Source organism: Pan troglodytes, chromosome 4 (genome assembly GCF_028858775.2).
Source record: "Pan troglodytes isolate AG18354 chromosome 4, NHGRI_mPanTro3-v2.0_pri, whole genome shotgun sequence".
Classification (NCBI taxonomy): domain Eukaryota; kingdom Metazoa; phylum Chordata; class Mammalia; order Primates; family Hominidae; genus Pan; species Pan troglodytes.
In genome coordinates this window covers 174,783,337-174,800,961 of record NC_072402.2, presented here as the reverse complement: position 1 = coordinate 174,800,961, position 17,625 = coordinate 174,783,337, and the positions used below count along the sequence as shown (strand labels likewise).

The window sequence follows — 17,625 nt, the reverse complement described above, 5'->3', positions numbered from 1 at the left end:
CAGCTACTTGGGAGGCTGAGGCAGGAGAATCACTTGAATCCAGGAGGCGGAGGTTGCAGTGAGCCAAGATCGTGCCACTGCACTCCAGCCTGGGCAACACAGCGAGACTCTGTCTCAAAAAAAAGAGAAATAAATAAAATAAAAAATAAAAATACAAAAATTAGCCAGGCGTGTTGGCAGGTGCCTGTAATCCCAGCTACCCAGGAGGCTAAGGCAGGAGAATCGCTTGAAACCTGGAGGTGGAGATTGCAGTCAGCCCAGACCACACCACTGCACCCCAGCCTGAGCGACAGGGCAAGTCTCAAAAAAATAAAAAATAAAAACATTAATTATATCTTAATAGACTAAAGAACAGAAGTAACAATTTTCTTAATAGCCCAGACATACCTGATTGGCCTCCTTCCCCATCTCCCACATATCACACCAACTTATTTCCAACTCTAAGAATGCATTTTACAATTAATCATTAGTTAATCAATTCCTCTGGACTTCTCAAAATCCTTCTGTTGAAATTCCATCACAGAGGTAGTTTTCAAATTGTGTTCCTCTGAGATAGTGCTCATGAGAGCCCCTTGTAGGCTACCCAAGAGGGTGATAAGAAAGCTGGCTGCTCCACATTCCAAGTCAAAGCAGCTCCATCTTTTTTTCTATGTTTTATACTTGTGCTCTGTGTATGATTTATTTTGAAACATAAAAATTTAAAAAACAAAACTAGCTGGGCACAATGGCTCACGCCTATAATCCCAGCACTTTGGGAGGCTGAAGTGGGCGGATCACCAGAGGTCAGGAGTTCGAGACCAGTCTGACCAACATGGAGAACTCCTGTTTCTACTAAAAACACAAAATCAGCTGGGCGTGGTGGCGCATGCCTATAATCCCTGCTACTAGGGAGGCTGAGGCAGGAGAATTGCTTGAACCCAGGAGGCGGAGGTTATGGTGAGCTGAGATCCTGCCATTGTACTTCAGCCTGGGCAATAAGAGTGAAACTCTGTCTCAAAAAAAACAAAACAAACAAAAAAAACCACTTAAATCCAAGGTCCTAGGATGAAAAATAAAGCCCTTCCTAATCTGACTCCTACCCTAGGAAAAACTATGACCAAGTTCCATCACACGATTTACACTTTGTAGTTCACATACATCTTATGCTATCACACCTCCATGCACTTGATCATACTTTTCAATCTAAGGCACGCTTCATTTTCCTATCTGGCTAATAGCTACTTATACTTCATAACTCAGCTCAAAGAAACATCTCTTGGGTCTACTTTACCCCTACTTAAGGCTCTGGATCCCCTTGTGCATACCTCTTTTTACTGCACTTGACACATTACATTGATATTAATACCACACTCTAAGAGTCTCAACAGCAGAGGCAATAATCTTATTTTCTATTCATTTTTTTTGTCTTATTCATGTTTTAAACTCCAGCACCTACTCAGTAATCAATAAAAATGTGCTAAACCAAACACTTTCAACAAAGCACTTTTTAATGTTCTTAAAAACAAACATTAAACAAGGATCACTTAAGCCGAGGAGGTCGAGGATGCAGTGAGCTGTGATCACTCCACTGCACTCTAGCCTCAGTGACAGGGTAAGACCCTGTCTCAACAACAAAACCTTTTAACTATAAATCATTATAAATTTGTTTTTTATTTTTAGGGGTTTTTCTTAATCCTTATAAATTTAAAACATGTCTATTAAAGGCCGGGTGCGGTGGCTTACGCCTGTAATCCCAACACTTTGGGAGGCCGAGGCAGGTGGATCACCTGAGGTCGGGAGTTCAAGACCAGCCTGACCAACATGAAGAAACCCCATCTCTACTAAAAATACAAAATTAGCCAGGCTTGGTGGCGCATGCCTGTAATCCCAGCTACTCGGGAGGCTGAGGCAGGAGAATCACTTGAACCCGGGAGGCGGAGGTTGTGGTGAGCCGAGATCCCGCCATTGCACTCCAGCCTAGGCAACAACAGCAAAACTCCATCTCATAAATCAATCAATCAATCAATCAAATGTCTATTAAAATATTTTAATGCAGCCAGGAGTGGGGCTCACATCTATAATTCAAGCACTTTAGCAGGCCAAGGTGGGCAGATCACTTGAGGCCCAAGAGTTTGAGGCCAGCCTGGCCAACGTGATGAAACTGTCTCTACTAAAAATACAAAAAAATTAGCCAGGCGTGGCAGCGCATGCCTGTAGTTCCAGCTACTCAGGAGGTTGTAGTATGAGAATCACTTGAACCCGGAAGGTGGAGGTTGCAGTGAGCCAAAACTGCTCCACTGCACACCAGCCTGGGCGACAGAGCAAGACTCTATCTCAAAAATAATAATAATAATTTAATGCAATTTTTTGCATTAACAGAATATGCAAAAAATTAAGCAAAAACCAAAAACAAATAGCTCTAAAATCTTAACAGAAATAAAGATTTCTTTAAAAGGCAATTTGAGAGAGTTGAGAGAGTAATCAGAGCAGAGAGAAAACTCTGGGCACTGGTTGGCAGAAAGAGTTCCCATACATATAGGTTCTCACACATATAATTGTGAACATACAATCTAATACTGATTTTTTTTTCTTTGAAAGACAGGGTATGAATGAATCTGTCACCCAGGCTGGAGTGCAGTGGCATGGTCATCGCTCACTCCAGCCTCAACCTCCCAGGCTCAAGCAATCCTTGTTGTTGTTGCTGTTTTTTTGTTTTGTTTTGTTTTTTGTTGTTTTTGGGAGAAAGAGTCTTGCTCTGTCACCCAGACTGGAGTGGAGTGGCACAATCTCGGCTCACTGCAACCTCTGCCTCCTGGGTTCAAGCGATTCTCCTGCCTCAGCCTCCCGAGCAGCTGGGAGACATGCACCACCACACCTGGCTAATTTTTGTATTTTTAGTAGAGAGGGGGTTTCACCAGGTTGGCAAGGCTGGTCTTGAACTCCTGACCTCAAGTGACCCACCCACCTCAGCCTCCCAAAGTGCTGGGATTACAGGCATTAGCCACTGTGCCAGGCCCAATCCTTGTTTGATGTTTGCCTTTCTCACTTTACTGAAGGATCCATGAGGGCAGACACAATGTCTATTCTGCTCATCACAGTATTCCCAGCACTTAAAAACACTGCACAGCTATACTCCAGCCTGGACAACAGAGACCCTGTCTCAAAAACAAAACAAAACAGTGCATAGCACATAATTAATAAATTAATGAGTAAGAAAGTAATTTGTGACACCTGTAATCAGTTCTTTCACACATAATATAACAGAATCCTCACAATAATTCTAGTAGGCGGTATTGTTTTCATTTACCACTGAAACATCCAAAACAAAAAGTTTCCAATTAATTAATGAGCTCACTTCTGACTGATCCCCAAGAAATGGATATCTGCCACTCCTCCAGAACTCTAGAAATTGGACCTGGACTGTGGACTACACCCTCGAGCTAAAGAATCCAAAGGCTTTTTGGCAAAATATAAAACAAAGTTGTTATAAGCTCTTCCAACACAATGTATCCCTTATAGGAATGAGCCTTTCTAGGTTTTAACTGTACCAATAATCAGGAAAAGTAATGACATAACCAGATTTTACAGATTTCTGGTAAATGCAGATTATATACTAATTATACAGTTATAAACGTCAATAGAACAATAATGGGGTCGGGTGTGGTGGTGTGTGCCTGTGGTACTAGCTACTCAGAAGGCTGAAGTGAGAGGATTGCTTAAGCACAGGAGTTCAGGACTGCAGTAAGCCATGACTGCCACGGCACTCTAGCCTGGGCCACAGAGCAAGATACTGTCTCTTTAAAAAGAAAAAAAAAAAAAAAAAAAAAAGAATAGCCAGGCATGGTGGATCACACCTGTAATCCCAACACAGCACTATGGGATTCAAAAATTGCTTGAACCTGGGAGGTGGATGTTGCAGTGAGCCGAGATCGTGCCATTGCACTCCAGCCTGGGCAAAAAGCGTGAAACTCCATCTCAAAAAAAAAAAAAAAAAGGAAGAAGAATCGGATATTTAGATCTTAGATTTTAATCCCTCAATTTCAAAACACTGAAGTCACTGAAATGTTATGATTTTTGCAATCGGGCCGGGCGCAGTCGCTAAGGCCTGCAATCCCAGCACTTTGGGAGGCCGAGGCAGGTAGATCACTTCAGGTCAGGAGTTCGAGGCCAGCCTGGTCAACATGGTAAAACCCTGTCTCTACTAAAACTACAAAAATTAGCTGGGCATGTTGGCATGTGCCTATAATCCCAGCTACTCAGGAAACTGAGGCAGGAGAATCACTTGAACCCAGGAGGCAGAGGTTGCAGTGAGCCGAGATAGCGCCACTGCACTCCAACATGGGTGACAGGGCAAGACTCCATTTCAAAAAAAAAAAAAAAAGAATTTTTGCAATCGAATAATGTTTATATCACAAACATGCTTTGTTGTAAAATCGAAACAGGATGTATCTATCACTTGCCATCTGGAGAGTATTTTATTAATAAAACTACTCTAGATGTTACTATTTTCATACAAAGTATTATTTTCCATATGGCTTAAATGATATGACACTATTATACTCAAGGCTATAATATTATTTGCTTTTCCAAGAATAACCTCTGAAGAAGGCTTTCAAATACTTTATTTTTTTTAAGGCAGATTCTCACTCTGTCACTCAGGCTAACGTGCTGTGGCCTAATCACAGCTCACTGAAAATTATACCTATTGAGCTCAAGTGATCCTCCCACCTCAGCCCTACCAAGTCGCTGGGACTAATGACACGTGCCACCAGCCTGGCTAAATTAAAAATTTTTTTTTTTAGAGATGAGGTTTTGCCATGTTGCCGAGGCTGGTTTCAAACTCAAGGGTTCAAGCGATCCTCCTGCACTGGCCTCACAGAGTGCTGAGATTACAGGTGTGAGCCACGTGCCCAGCCTCAAAAAGACTGTCTGTAACATATATGCATTCAAATTTTCTTCCTACTCACTGCCGAAATGAATTACGGAAAATTAAGCATAACCTTTTGTGACAACATTTGTCCAAATCTTCTGTGACCACATTTGCCCAAAACTAAATCAATGATATAATAAATACGATGGCTTAAAAGTCAGGCCGGGTGTGGTGGCTCACGCCTATAATCCCAGCACTTTGGGAGGCTGAGGCGAGTGGATCACGAGGTCAGGAGATCGAGACCATCCTGACTAACACGGTGAAACCCCGTCTCTACTAAAAATACAAAAAATTAGCCGGGCATGGTGGCGGGTGCCTGTAGTCCTAGCTACTCAGGAGGCTGAGGCAGGAGAATGGCGTGAACCCAGGAGGCAGAGCTTGCAGTGGGCCAAGATAGCGCCACTGCACTCCAGCCTGGGTGACAGAGCGAGACTGTCTCAAAAAAAAAAAAAAAAAAAAAAGTCAGATAAGGCCAGGCATGGTGGCTCATACCTGTAATCCCAGCACTTTGGGAGGCCGAGGTGGGCAGATCACCTAAGCTCAGGAGTTTCATACCAGCCTGGCCAACATGGTGAAACTCCATCTCTACCAAAAATACAAAGAAAAATTCGCCGGGCGTTGTAGTGGGCACCTGTAATCCCAGCTACTCAGGAGGCTGAGGCAGAAGAATTGCTTGAACCCAGGAGGCAGGGGTTACAGTGAGCCAAGATCACGCCATTGCACTCCAGCCTGGGTGACAAGAGCAAGACTCCATGTCAAAAAAAAAAAATTCAGATAAGTATTTTGGGCAATGGTGCATTGATTATATAATAACTTCTGGCCGGGTGCAGTGGCTCACGCTTGTAATCCCAGCACTTGGGGAGGCCAAGGTGGGAGGCGATCACCTGAGGTTGGGAGTGCGAGACCAGCCTGGCCAACATGGCGAAACCCTGTCTCTACTAAAACCACAAAAATTAGCTTGGCAAGGTGGCGTGCGCCTGTAATCTGTCTCGCTCTTGTTGCCCAGGCCAGAGTGCAGTGGCGCGATCTCGGCTCACCGCAACCTCTGCCTCCCGGGTTCAAGTGATTCTCCTGCCTCAGCCTCCCAAGTAGCTGGGATTACAGGCATGTGCCACCACTCCGGCTAATTTTGTATTTTCAGTAGAGACGGGGCTTCTCCGTGTTGGTCAGGCTGGTCTTGAACTCCCAACCTCAGGTGATCCACCCACCTCGGCCTTCCCAAGCGCTGGGATTACAGGCGTGAGCCACCGCGCCCGGTAAAAAAATAATTTTTTGCACTAATACAGTCTCCAGCAAGTAAGCAAGTAATCCTTCCAAAAAAAAAAAACTCTAAAATACAACTTTAGCTTTCCTCTCTGCAGGAAAACTAAGATATAATAAATGACATAGGTATTTGTTTATCTCACAGACTATTCACTTCTCCTAAAATATTTATTACATACCTACTTACCAGGAACTGTGTAGGCCCCAATAATACACAAGACAACGCAATCCCAGTTTAGGGAGGAATACAGGACACAAAAATAATCATAACATACTATTTCAAAAGCTATATAACAGTATTATAAGGCTGGCGTGGTAGCTCACACCTGTAATCCCCAGCACTCTGGCAGGCCAAGGCGGACGGATCACTTGAGGTAAGGAGTTTAAGACCAGCCTAGTAAAGATGGCAAAACCCCATCTCTACTAAAAATACAAAAATTAGCTGGGCGCTGTGGCAGGTGCATGTAGTCCCAGCTACTTGGGAGGCTGAGGCAGGAGAATCGCTTGAACCTGGGAGGCGGAGGTTGCAGTGACCTGAGATTAAGCCACCGTACTCCAGTCTGGACGACAGAGTGAGACTCCATCTCAAAAAAAAAAAAAAAGTAAATAAAATAACAGTATTATGAGAGCACTGAAGATCCTTTAACCTCTTTTTTTTTTGAGACAGAGTCTCACTCTGTCACCCAGGCTGGAGTGCAGTGGCGTGATCTCGGCTCACTGCAACCTCCGCCTCCCGGGTTTAAGTGATTCTCTTGCCTCAGCATCCCAAGTAGCTGGGGCACCACCACGCCCTGCTAATTTTTGTATTTTTAATAGAGACGGGGTTTCACCATGTTGGCCAGGATGGTCTCGATCTCTTGACCTCGTGATCCACCCGCCTCGGACTCCCAAAGTGCTGGGATTACAGGCGTGAGCCACTGCGCCCGGCCTTTTTAACCTCTTTTCTGACGACCAAGGAGGAGAATAAAAAGGAATGCTGACCAACAGGATAATGTGAATATGAAAATAACACTAAAATATCCTTCCCACTAACCAGAGCAAGTTGAATTAATGTTCATTTAACTACCAAATTACTGCTTCATCCATTATAAGTTAACATATTAAATGTGCTTATGAAATAATATTTTGGCAGTCGCATTAGAACACATATGAATGACTATTGTTCTCAGAAGACCAATCAATAATAACCTGTGACAATCACACACGTCGGTAAACTTTTTTCTGTATAAGAGCCAGATAGTAGGCCAGGTGCAGTGGCTCATGCCTGTAATCCCGGCACTTTGGGAGGCCCAGGCGGGCAGATATGTTAGGTCAAAAGTTCGAGACCAGCCTGACCAACATGGGGAAATCCCGTCTCTACTAAAAATACAAAATTAGCTGGGTGTGGTGGCACGTGCCTGTAACCCCAGCTACTCAGGAGGCTGAGGCAGGAGAATTGCTTGAACCCGGAAGGCAGAGGTTGCGGTGAGCCGAGATCGTGCCATTGCACTCCAGCCTCGGCAACAAGAGTGAAACTCTGTCGCAAAAAAAAAAAAAAAAAAAAAAAAAAAAGCCAGATAGTAAATATTTTAGATTCTGCAATGTAAGACATACACTCGAAATTACTCAATCCTCCCATTACAGCACAAAAGCAGCCAGACAACATATTAGTGGCAACATTCCAATAGACTTCATGTAGTTACTGAAGTTTTAATTTCATTTAATTCTTTTTTTTTTTTTTTTGAGACAGAGTCTAGCTCTTTCACCAAGGCTGGAGTGCAGTGGCGCTATCTTGGCTCACTGTAAGCTCCGCCTCCCGGGTTCACGCCATTCTCCTGCCTCAGCCTCCCGAGTAGCTGGGACTACAGGCACCTGCCACCACGCCTGGCTAATTTTTTGTATTTTTAGTAGAGACGGGTTTTACTGTGTTAGCCAGGATGGTTTCGATCTCCTGACCTCGTGATCTGACCACCTAGGCCTCCCAAAGTGATGGGATTACACGCGTGAGCCACCGCGCCCGGCTTAATTTCATATAATTCTAACATGATACAAAATATTCTTTTTTTTTTTTTTTTTTGAGACAGGGTCTCGCTCTGTTACCCAGGCTAGAGTACAGTGGCAGGATCTCAGCTCACTACAGCCTCAACATACCAGACTCAAGTGATCCTCCCACCTCAGCCTCCCAACTAGTACAAGGTATGTACCACCATGCCCAGCTAGTTTTTAAAAAAAATTTTTAGAGACAGGATCTCACTATGTTGCCTAGGCTGGTCTCCAACTCCTGGGCCCAAGCCATCCTCCCACCTCAACCTCTCAAAATGCTGGGATTATATACGTGAACCACCATACCCGGCCTCAAAATATTTTCCTTTGGATTTTGCCTCAGCGATTCACAAATGTAAAAACTATTGTTGGCTCACTGGTTGTACAAAAACAGCTGTTAGCCATATTTGGACTGCAGGCTAGTTTGCCAAATCCTGCCATATATTACCACTAAGAAGTCATTTCTATGTATCATATGATAAAAACCATTCATGTTACTTCAAAGTCACACTTAGAAGCTGTTATCTACTAGTTTTATTTATTCTTCAGATTCAGTCTTTATTTCATTTTACCTGATGAAAGCATCAAAGCCTAAGCACAATTATGTCTTTGAAGAAATAACTTTAAGACTGAAATGGAAAAAAAAAAAGACAATTATAAAAAAACAAACTCCAAAAGTGTCTCTAACTCCCAACTCAAGAAATTCTCCCACCTTGGCCTCCCAAAGTGCTAGGATTATAATAGGCATGAACTACCACATCCAGGATCCAAAAATATTTTTAGCAAAGGCTGCCACAGTCAAAAGTGTTTATAGTGACATCAGAGGAAATGGAGTCGTCATGAACTTCAAGGGCCAGTATCTCCCACAAAACAGTCAATAAATAGGGGAAAAACTATCACAAGCAATTATATAAACTAGGGAAACCCTTCAAAGGTATACAGCAAAGACTTAAGAAAGGAAGGGGCGGACTTCCTCGAAGAGTTAAGTACGGAATTACCATGTGACCCAGCTATTCTGCTGCTAAGCATATACCAAAAAGAACTGAAGGCAGAGACTCAAACAGATATTTGCACACCCATGTTCATAGCGACATTATTTATATTGTCGAAAAGGTGAAATCTACTCAAATGTCCATCACAAATGGATAATACAATGTGTTATTATTTACAAGATGGAAGATCATTCAACCATGAAAAAGAAGTCCTGATACACACTACAACATGCAAAAACCTTGACAGCATTATGCTAAGTGAAATACACCAGACACAAATAGACAAATACTGTATGACTCCACTTAAATGAAATACCTAGGATAGGCAAATAGAGTTACTACAAAATGGCCAAAATAGACGAAGGGAGGAAAGGAGAATCATTCAATAAGTACAGAGTTTTTGTTTGGGATGATGACCATCAACTGATGAATGGATAACAAAATGTGAAATATCCATACAATGAAGTATTATGTGGCCGCTGATACATGCTAAATAGGGATAAACCTGCAAAACATCATGCTAATAGAAAAAAACAGTAACAAAAGTCTACATATTATATAATTTCATTCATATGAGTCTCAAATAGAGGGATGTAGAGACAGGCAATAGTATAATGGTTACTTAGGGGCAGGGAAGTTAAGGTGTAGGAGGATGGTAACTAAAGCGTACAAGGTTTCCTTTTTTTTTTGGAGACGGAGTCTCGCTGTGTCGCCAGGCTGGAGTGCAGTGGCGTGATCTTGGCTCACTGCAATCTCTGCCCCCCTGGTTCAAGTGATTCTCCTTCCTCAGCCTCCTGAGTAGCTGGGACTACAGGCGCACTACTTATTTTTGTATTTTTATTAGAGACGGCTTCACCACGTTGGCCAGGATGGTCTCAATCTCTTGACCTTGTGACCTGTCCACCTCGGCCTCCCAAAGTCCTGGGATTACAGGCCTGAGCCACCACGCCCCGCCCGGTTTCCTTTTTTTTTTTTTTTAACATGGTAAATTATCAAGCAAGAAGGTTTCATTTTGAAGTGACAAAAATGTGCTAAAATTGGCTCCACTTTATGTTAATAAGCCAGATATAAACAGATAAATATTATATGATACTACTTATATTATCTAAAATAAAACAGGCAAATTCAAAGGGAGAGAAAGAATTTAGGTTACCAAGGAGTAGGAATAGGGAACTATTAGGAATTACTATTTAACGGATAGTTTATGTTGGGGATATTGAAAAACTTTGGTATAGAAAATGATTATATAACACTGTGAATACATGTAATGCACTGAATTGTACACTTCCAAATGGATGAATATGAAGTCACGTACACTTTCCAAAAAAATAGAAAATGAAGTTGGCCAGGTGCAGTGGCTCACACCTGTAATCCTAGCACTTCAGGAAGCTGAGGCAGGCGGATTGCCTGAGCTCAGGAGTTGGAGACCAGCCTGGGCAACATGGTGAAACCCCGTCTCTACTAAAATACAAAAAAAATTAGCCGGGCATGGTGGCATGCGCCTGTAGTCCCAGCTACTCAGGAGGCTGAGGCAGGAGAATTGCTTGAACCCGGGAGGCGGAGGTTGCAGTGAGCCAAGATCACGCCACTGCACTCCAGCCTGGGCGACAGAGCGAGACTCCGTCTCTAAAAAAAAAAATTAAATAAAATCATGCATACTTTACAAAAACAAAAAGGGTACTGACTCCCACCAAAAAAAGAAAAAAAAAATCAATTATACACCACAGCCGGGCGCGGTGGCTCACGCCTGTAATCCCAGCACTTTGGGAGGCGGAGGCGGGCAGATCACGAGGTCAGGAGATCAAGACCATCCTGGCTAACACGGTGAAACCCCATCTCTACTAAAAATACAAAAAAAAATTAGCCGGGCGTGGTGGCGGGCGCCTGTAGTCCCAGCTACTCGGGAGGCTGAGGCAGGAGAATGGCGTGAACCCGAGATGTGGAGCTTGCAGTGAGCAGAGATCGCGCCACTGCACTCCAGCCTGGGCGACAGAGCAAGACCCGTCTCAAAAAAAATTATACACCACAATAATACGACAAAGCAAAATAACACATGATAACCTCAACGGACAGAAAAAACATTTTAAAAATCTAATACCTTTTCATGATAAAAACACTAAGCAAACTATTAGGTTGGTACAGAAGTAATTGCAGTTTTTGCACTGTTGGAATTTGCAATTTGATATTGGAATACATTCTTAAATAAATGTGGTTATGTTATATATCATTTTAATGGGCACTTTCTTGCTTTATGTTATTTTTGCTAAAGACTTATTACTTGTTTATTTTATGTTTATTTCACACTATGGAAATGATGCTAGACAAAAAGCAAATTTGAGCAATTTTCTTACTCAGGTTCAAAATGGGTCATAAAGCAGTGGAGACAATTCACAACATCAACAACACGTTTGCCCCAGGAACTTCAAACAAACGTACAGTGCAGTGGTGGTTCAAGAAGTTTTGCGAAGCAGGCGAGACCCTTGAAGATGAGGAGTAGTAGCCGGCCATGGGAAGTTGACAACGACCAATTGAGAGCAATCATCGAAGCTGATCCTATTACAACTTACCCAAGAAGTTGTCGAAGAGCTCAACGTCGACCATTCTACGGTCGTTCAGCATTTGAAGCAAATTGGAAAAGTGAAAAAGCTCAATAAGTGGGTGCCTCATCAGCTGAGCAAAAACTAAAAAAAAAGTCGTCGTTTACCATTTCTCAATCGGACTGTGGCATGCAATGAAAAGTGGATTTTATCTGACAACCAGCAATGACCAGCTCAGTGGATAGACTTAAGAAGCAGCTCCAAAGCACTTCCCAAACCAAACTTGCACCAAAAAAAGGTCATGGTCACTGCTTTGTGGTCTGCTGCTGGTTGATCCACTACAGCTTTCTGAATACCACTGCAGCTGAGAAGTATTCTCAGCAAATCAATGAGATGCAAGGAAAACTGCAGTGCCTGCAGCCGGCATTGGTCAACTAAAAGGGCCCAATTATTCATGACAATGCCCAACTACACGTTGCACAAACAATGCTTCAAAAGTTGAACAAATTAGGCTACGAAGTTTTGCCTCATCCTCCATATTGACCTGACCTCTCCGCAACCGACTACCACTTCTTCAAGCATCTCAACTACTTTTTGCAGGAAAAACGCTTCCACAACCAGCAGGATGCAGAAAATGCTTTCCAAGACTCATCAAATCCTGAAGCATGGATTTTTATGCTACAGGTATAAACACACTGGTCGGGCATGGTGGCTCATGCCAGCAATCCCAGCACTTTGGGAGGCCAAGGCAGGTGGATCACCTGAGATCAGGAGTTCGAGACCAGCCTGACCAACATGGTGAAGCTCCATCTCTACTAAAAATACAAAAATGAGCTGGGCGTGGTGGTGGGCACCTGTAATCCCAGCTACTTGGGAGGGTGGGGCAGGAGAAATCACTTGAACCCGGGAGGCAGAGGTTGCAGTGAGCCAAGATCACGCCATTGCACTCCAGCCTGGGTGACAGAGTGAGACTCTGTCTCCGGAAAAAAGAAGAAAAAAAAAAAAAAAAAAAAGCAATGAACAATCCAAAAAGGAAACTGAGCAAAAAATCCCACTTAACAGGATCCAAAAGAAAGACACACAGATAGATGCTTCTCAAATTACAACAGGGCTAAGTCCCAACAAACCCATCATAAGTCAAAAATATCATAAGTTGAAAATGCATTCAATCCTCCAGTAAACCCTATCATAAAGTTAAAAAATCATTAAGTAAAACTGCGGGAATTAACAACTGTTTGTACCTATGAATAAATTTAACCTAGGCTGTGAAAAGTCTTATACAGTGAAAATTACAAAACATTATTGAAAGGAAATTAAAGACCTAAAGAAATGGGAAGACATCCCAAGTTCATTACTTGGAATTTTTAATACTGTGTTGTTAAAATGGCAATACTCCCTAAAATCATTTACAGATTCAGTGGAATCCCGATGAAAATTCCAAAGGCCTATTTAGAGAAATGAAAAAGCTAACCTCAAATTCATATGGAACTCTATGCATGAGGCCCTAGGTTCATTCAATACCGGACACCTCCGCCAAAAAGTAAAAATCATATGCAACTGTAGGAAGCCTAAACAGCCAAAACAATACAGATGATCCTCAACTCACAATGGGGTTACATCCTGATTAACCCATCATAAGTCGAAAATATCGTTAAGTTGAACCATTGTTAACTGCAGATGCTCGACTTACTATGTGCTTACATCCAGATAAGCCCACCATGAAGTTCAAAAACTCTAAGTAAAACCATCGTAAATCTGAGACCATCTGTACTGGAAAATAAAATAAGACTGAAGAACTCGCAGAAGCAGAATTCAGCTACAGTAATCAAAAACAGTGTGTACTAGTAGCCTACGAGTAGAAATATAGACCAATGGAATAAAATTAAAACTTCAGAAATAAAGCCTCACAAATATATTCTTTTTTTTTTTTTTGAGATAGAGTTTTGCTCTTGTTGCCCAGGCTGGAGTGCAATGGCGCGATCTCGGCTCACCGCAACCTCTGCCTCCCGGGTTCAAGCGATTCTCCTGCCTCAGCCTCCCGAGTAGCTGGGATTACAGGCATGCGCCACCAAGCCTGGCTAATTTTGTATTTTTAGTAGAAATGGGTTTCACCATGTTGGACAGACTGGTCTCAAACTCCTGACCTCAGGTGATCCACCCACCTCGGCCTCCCAAAGTGCTGGGATTACAGGTGTGAGCCACCACACCCGGCCATATTCAATAAATTTTTGACACGGAGAAAACAATAGTCAATGGAAAAAGAATAGCATTTCAAAGGAATGTTAAAAAATTAGTCTCTTTTGAATTCAATGGAAAAAGAATAATAGTCTCTTCAACACATGGTACTGAGAAAACTGGATCACCTAATAAACTTTGGCTTATGCCTCATTCAATATATAAAAAGTAACTCAAGGTCTGGCACAGCCTTGCCCAGTAGCTCACACCTGTAATCCCAGCACTTTGGGAGGCCGAGGTGGGCAGATCACTTGAGGTCAGGTGTTCAAGACCACCCTGACCAAAATGCTGAAACCCCATCTCTACTAAAATTACACAAAACAATTAGCTGGGCATGGTGGCACGCGACTGTAACCCCAGCTACTCAGGAGGCTGAGGCAAGAGAATTGCTTGAACCCAGGAAGCAGCCATGTCAGTGAGCCGAGATCGCGCCACTACAGCCTGGGCGACAGAACGAGACTCCATCTCAGGGAAAAAAAAAAAAAAAAGTAACTCAAAATGTTATCAAGGGCCTAAATATAAGGGCTAAAACTACAAAACTTTTATAAGAAAATTTAGGGATAACGGTTCATAATTTCAGATCTGGCAAAGGATTCATAGATTGAACAACAAAACTGAGCAACAACAACAAAAATAGGTGAAGTTAAAATCCCCCCACCCAAAAAAACTAAAACTTTTTTTTTTTTTTCAGACAGCATCTCACTCTATTACCCAGGCTGGAGTGCAGTGATACCATTTTCACTCACTGCAGCCTCCAGTCCAATTCAAGCGATCCTCCTGTCACAGCCTCCCCAGTAGCTAAGGTGCATGCCACCACGCTTGGCTAATTTTTGCATTTTTTGTAGAGACAAAATTTCCATGTTGCTCAGGGTGTTCTTGAACTCCTGAGCTCAAGAGATCCGCCCACCTCGGCCTCCCAAAGTGCTAGGATTATAGGCATAAGCCACCTTGCCCAACCCTAAAAGTAAAACTTTTAGAAGCAAAGAAAATTAACAAGAATGTGGGCTGGGAGGCCAGGCGCGGTGGCTCATGCCTGTAATCCCGGCACTTTGGGAGGCCAAGGTGGGCATATCATGAGGTCAGGAGTTCGAGACCATCCTGGCCAATATGGTGAAACCCCATCTCTTCTAAAAAAAATACAAAAATTAGCTGGGCGTGGCAGCACGTGCCTGTAATCCCAGCCACTCGGGAGGCTGAGGCAGGAGAATCGCTTGAACCCGGGAGGCGGAGGTTGCAATGAGCCGAGATTGCGCCACCGCACTCCAGCCTGGGTGACAGAGCAAGACTCCATCTCAAAAAAAAAAAAAAAGATTGTGGGCTGGGAGCAGCGATCATGCGCATAATCCCACCACTTCGGGAGGCCAAGGCTAGAAGGCTAGAAGATTGCTTGAGCCCAGCCTGGGCAACACAGTGGGAGCCTATGGCTATAACAACAACAACAACAACAACAGTGATTTGCCAGGCATGGTGGTGTGCACCTGTAGTCCTGGTTACCTGGGAGGCTGAGGTGGGAGGTAAGGATTGCTTCAGCCCAGGGAAGTCGAGGCTGTAGTAAGCTATGATCACACCACTGTACTCTAGCCTGGGCAACAGAGTAAGACCTTGTCTCAAAAAGACAAAGAAAAAGAATGTCAAAGAGCCTACAGAAACAGAATGGGGGGAAAAAATTTGCGAATCATATCCCTAGTTAAGGATTTAATATCCAAAATATATAAGGAATTCTTACAATTTAAAAAAAAGGCAAATTGAATTTTAAAATAGACTAAGGGGACAGGCACGGTGGCTCATTTTGGGAGGCCAAGACAGGCAGATCACTTGAGCTCAGGAGTTCGAGACCAATCGGGCCAACATGGTGAAACTCTGTCTCTAATCAAAATACAAAAATTAGCAGGGTGTGGTGGCAAGCACCTGTAATCCCAGTTACAGAGGCTGAGGCAGAAGAATCACTTGAACCTGGAAGGCGGAGGCTGTAGTGAGCTGTGATCCTATCACTGTACTCCAGCCTGGGTGACAAAACAAGACCGTCTCAAAATAAATAGGATAAAATAAAACGGTTACAATGGTGAACTGTAACTTATTTAATTTTAAAGTTTTTATATTTTATTTTTTATTTTTTGTGGAGATTAGGTTTCCCTATGTTGACCAGGCTGGTCTCAAACTTCTGAGTTCAAGTGATCCTCCTGCCTTGGTCTCCCAAAATGCTGGAATTACAGGTGTAAGCCAATACAATCAGCCTTAAGTTATTTAAATTTTACCTCTTTTTTTTTTTTTTTTTAATGAGACAGAGTTTCGCTCTTGTCACCCAGGCTTCAATGCAGCGGCAGGATCTCGGCTCACTGTAACCTCCACCTCCTGGGTTCAAGCGATTCTCCTGCCTCAGCTTCCTGAGTAGCTGGGATTACAGGCACCTGCCACCATGCCGGGCTAATTTTTGTATTTTAGTAGAGATGGAGTTTCACCATATTGGCCAGGCTGGTCTTGAACTTCTGACCTCAGGTGATCCACCCACCAGCACTTTGGGAGGCCGAGGCAGGCGGATCACCTGAGGTCAGGAGTTAAAGACCAGCCTGGCCAACATGGTGAAACCCTGTCTCTACTAAAAATACGAAAATTAGCCAGGCATGGTGGCAGGCGCCTGTAATCCCAGCTACTCAGGAGGCTGAGGCAGGAGAACTGCTAGAACCCAGAAGGCAGAGGTTGCAGTGAGCGGAAACCATGCCATTGCACTCCAGCTTGGGCAACAGAGCTAGACTCCATCTCAAAAAAAGAAAAAAAAAAAAAAGGTTACATTTTCCTGTGAAGAACAGGATGGGACAGATTTGCAGATGACACTTGCCTTTCTATTGATGTTTTTAGGCCAAATTTTTATGCAGACCAGAAATACAAGTAATCAAATTTCTAGCTCTCATCAGAGCGAGACCACGTCTCCCAAACAAAAAAAAAAATTCCTCTCATTTTAACCTTCCATTTACAAAAAGACAAGAATCCACTAAAAATACATTATGTAGTTGTGTTCTTAGTACTTTGCAACAGGAGAGGCAGCCTAACAGAAAGTAAATGCTCTGAAAGCAGATGACCTTAGTTGGAATACCAGCACCATCACTTGGCTAACCACTTAAATCTCTCTAAGCTTCAATTTCCTAATGTGTAACCCTGAAATAATGGCTGTCTAGCAACTCAGGTGGGGTTCTTTTGAGGATTAAATGAGATAATACTTATTAGGTGCTTAGTACAGATCCTGGCTGCCTGGCATGTGGCACCGAATATATTAACTAAGAGAATTATGGATAGCAGCAGGTACCTACCATGTGCCATGTACTGAACTAGGAATTAATTTTCAAAACACCTTATAGATTAAAAACTAAGGTTGAGAGGTTCTTTGTCTAAGGCAAGCACGGGACTCAAGTATGGTCTCAAATGGAGGCCTGTCCAACTCCAAAGCCTACATTCTTTCTACAATCCCAAGCTGCCTTTCTACGTAAGAAATTTCACGGCCGGGCGCGGTGGCTCATGCCTGTAATCCCAGCACTTTGGGAGGCCAAGGTGGGTGGATCATGAGGTCAGGAGTTCAAGACCAGCCTGGCCAACATAGTGAAACCCCGTCTCTACTAAAAATACAAAAATTAGCCGGGCATGGTGATGCGTGCCTGTAGTCCCAGCTACTTGG

At 43.1% G+C, this 17,625-nt stretch overlaps 1 protein-coding gene across 17 annotated transcripts in view; it reads right to left on the bottom strand.

Annotated features, from left to right (window-relative positions):
* Positions 1-17,625, bottom strand: part of NSD1 (nuclear receptor binding SET domain protein 1) — a 170,864-nt gene that overhangs the window by 121,875 nt on the left and 31,364 nt on the right. Inside the window, exon 4 of one of the 17 annotated variants that reach the window (XM_063810890.1) lies at positions 11,623-11,788. The exons of the other annotated variants lie outside the window; for them this stretch is intronic. Within the exon in view, the coding sequence (XP_063666960.1) occupies positions 11,623-11,694 (72 nt within the window). The 5' untranslated portion in view covers positions 11,695-11,788. The remainder of the gene's footprint in view (positions 1-11,622; positions 11,789-17,625) is intronic. 17 annotated transcript variants of the gene reach the window in all.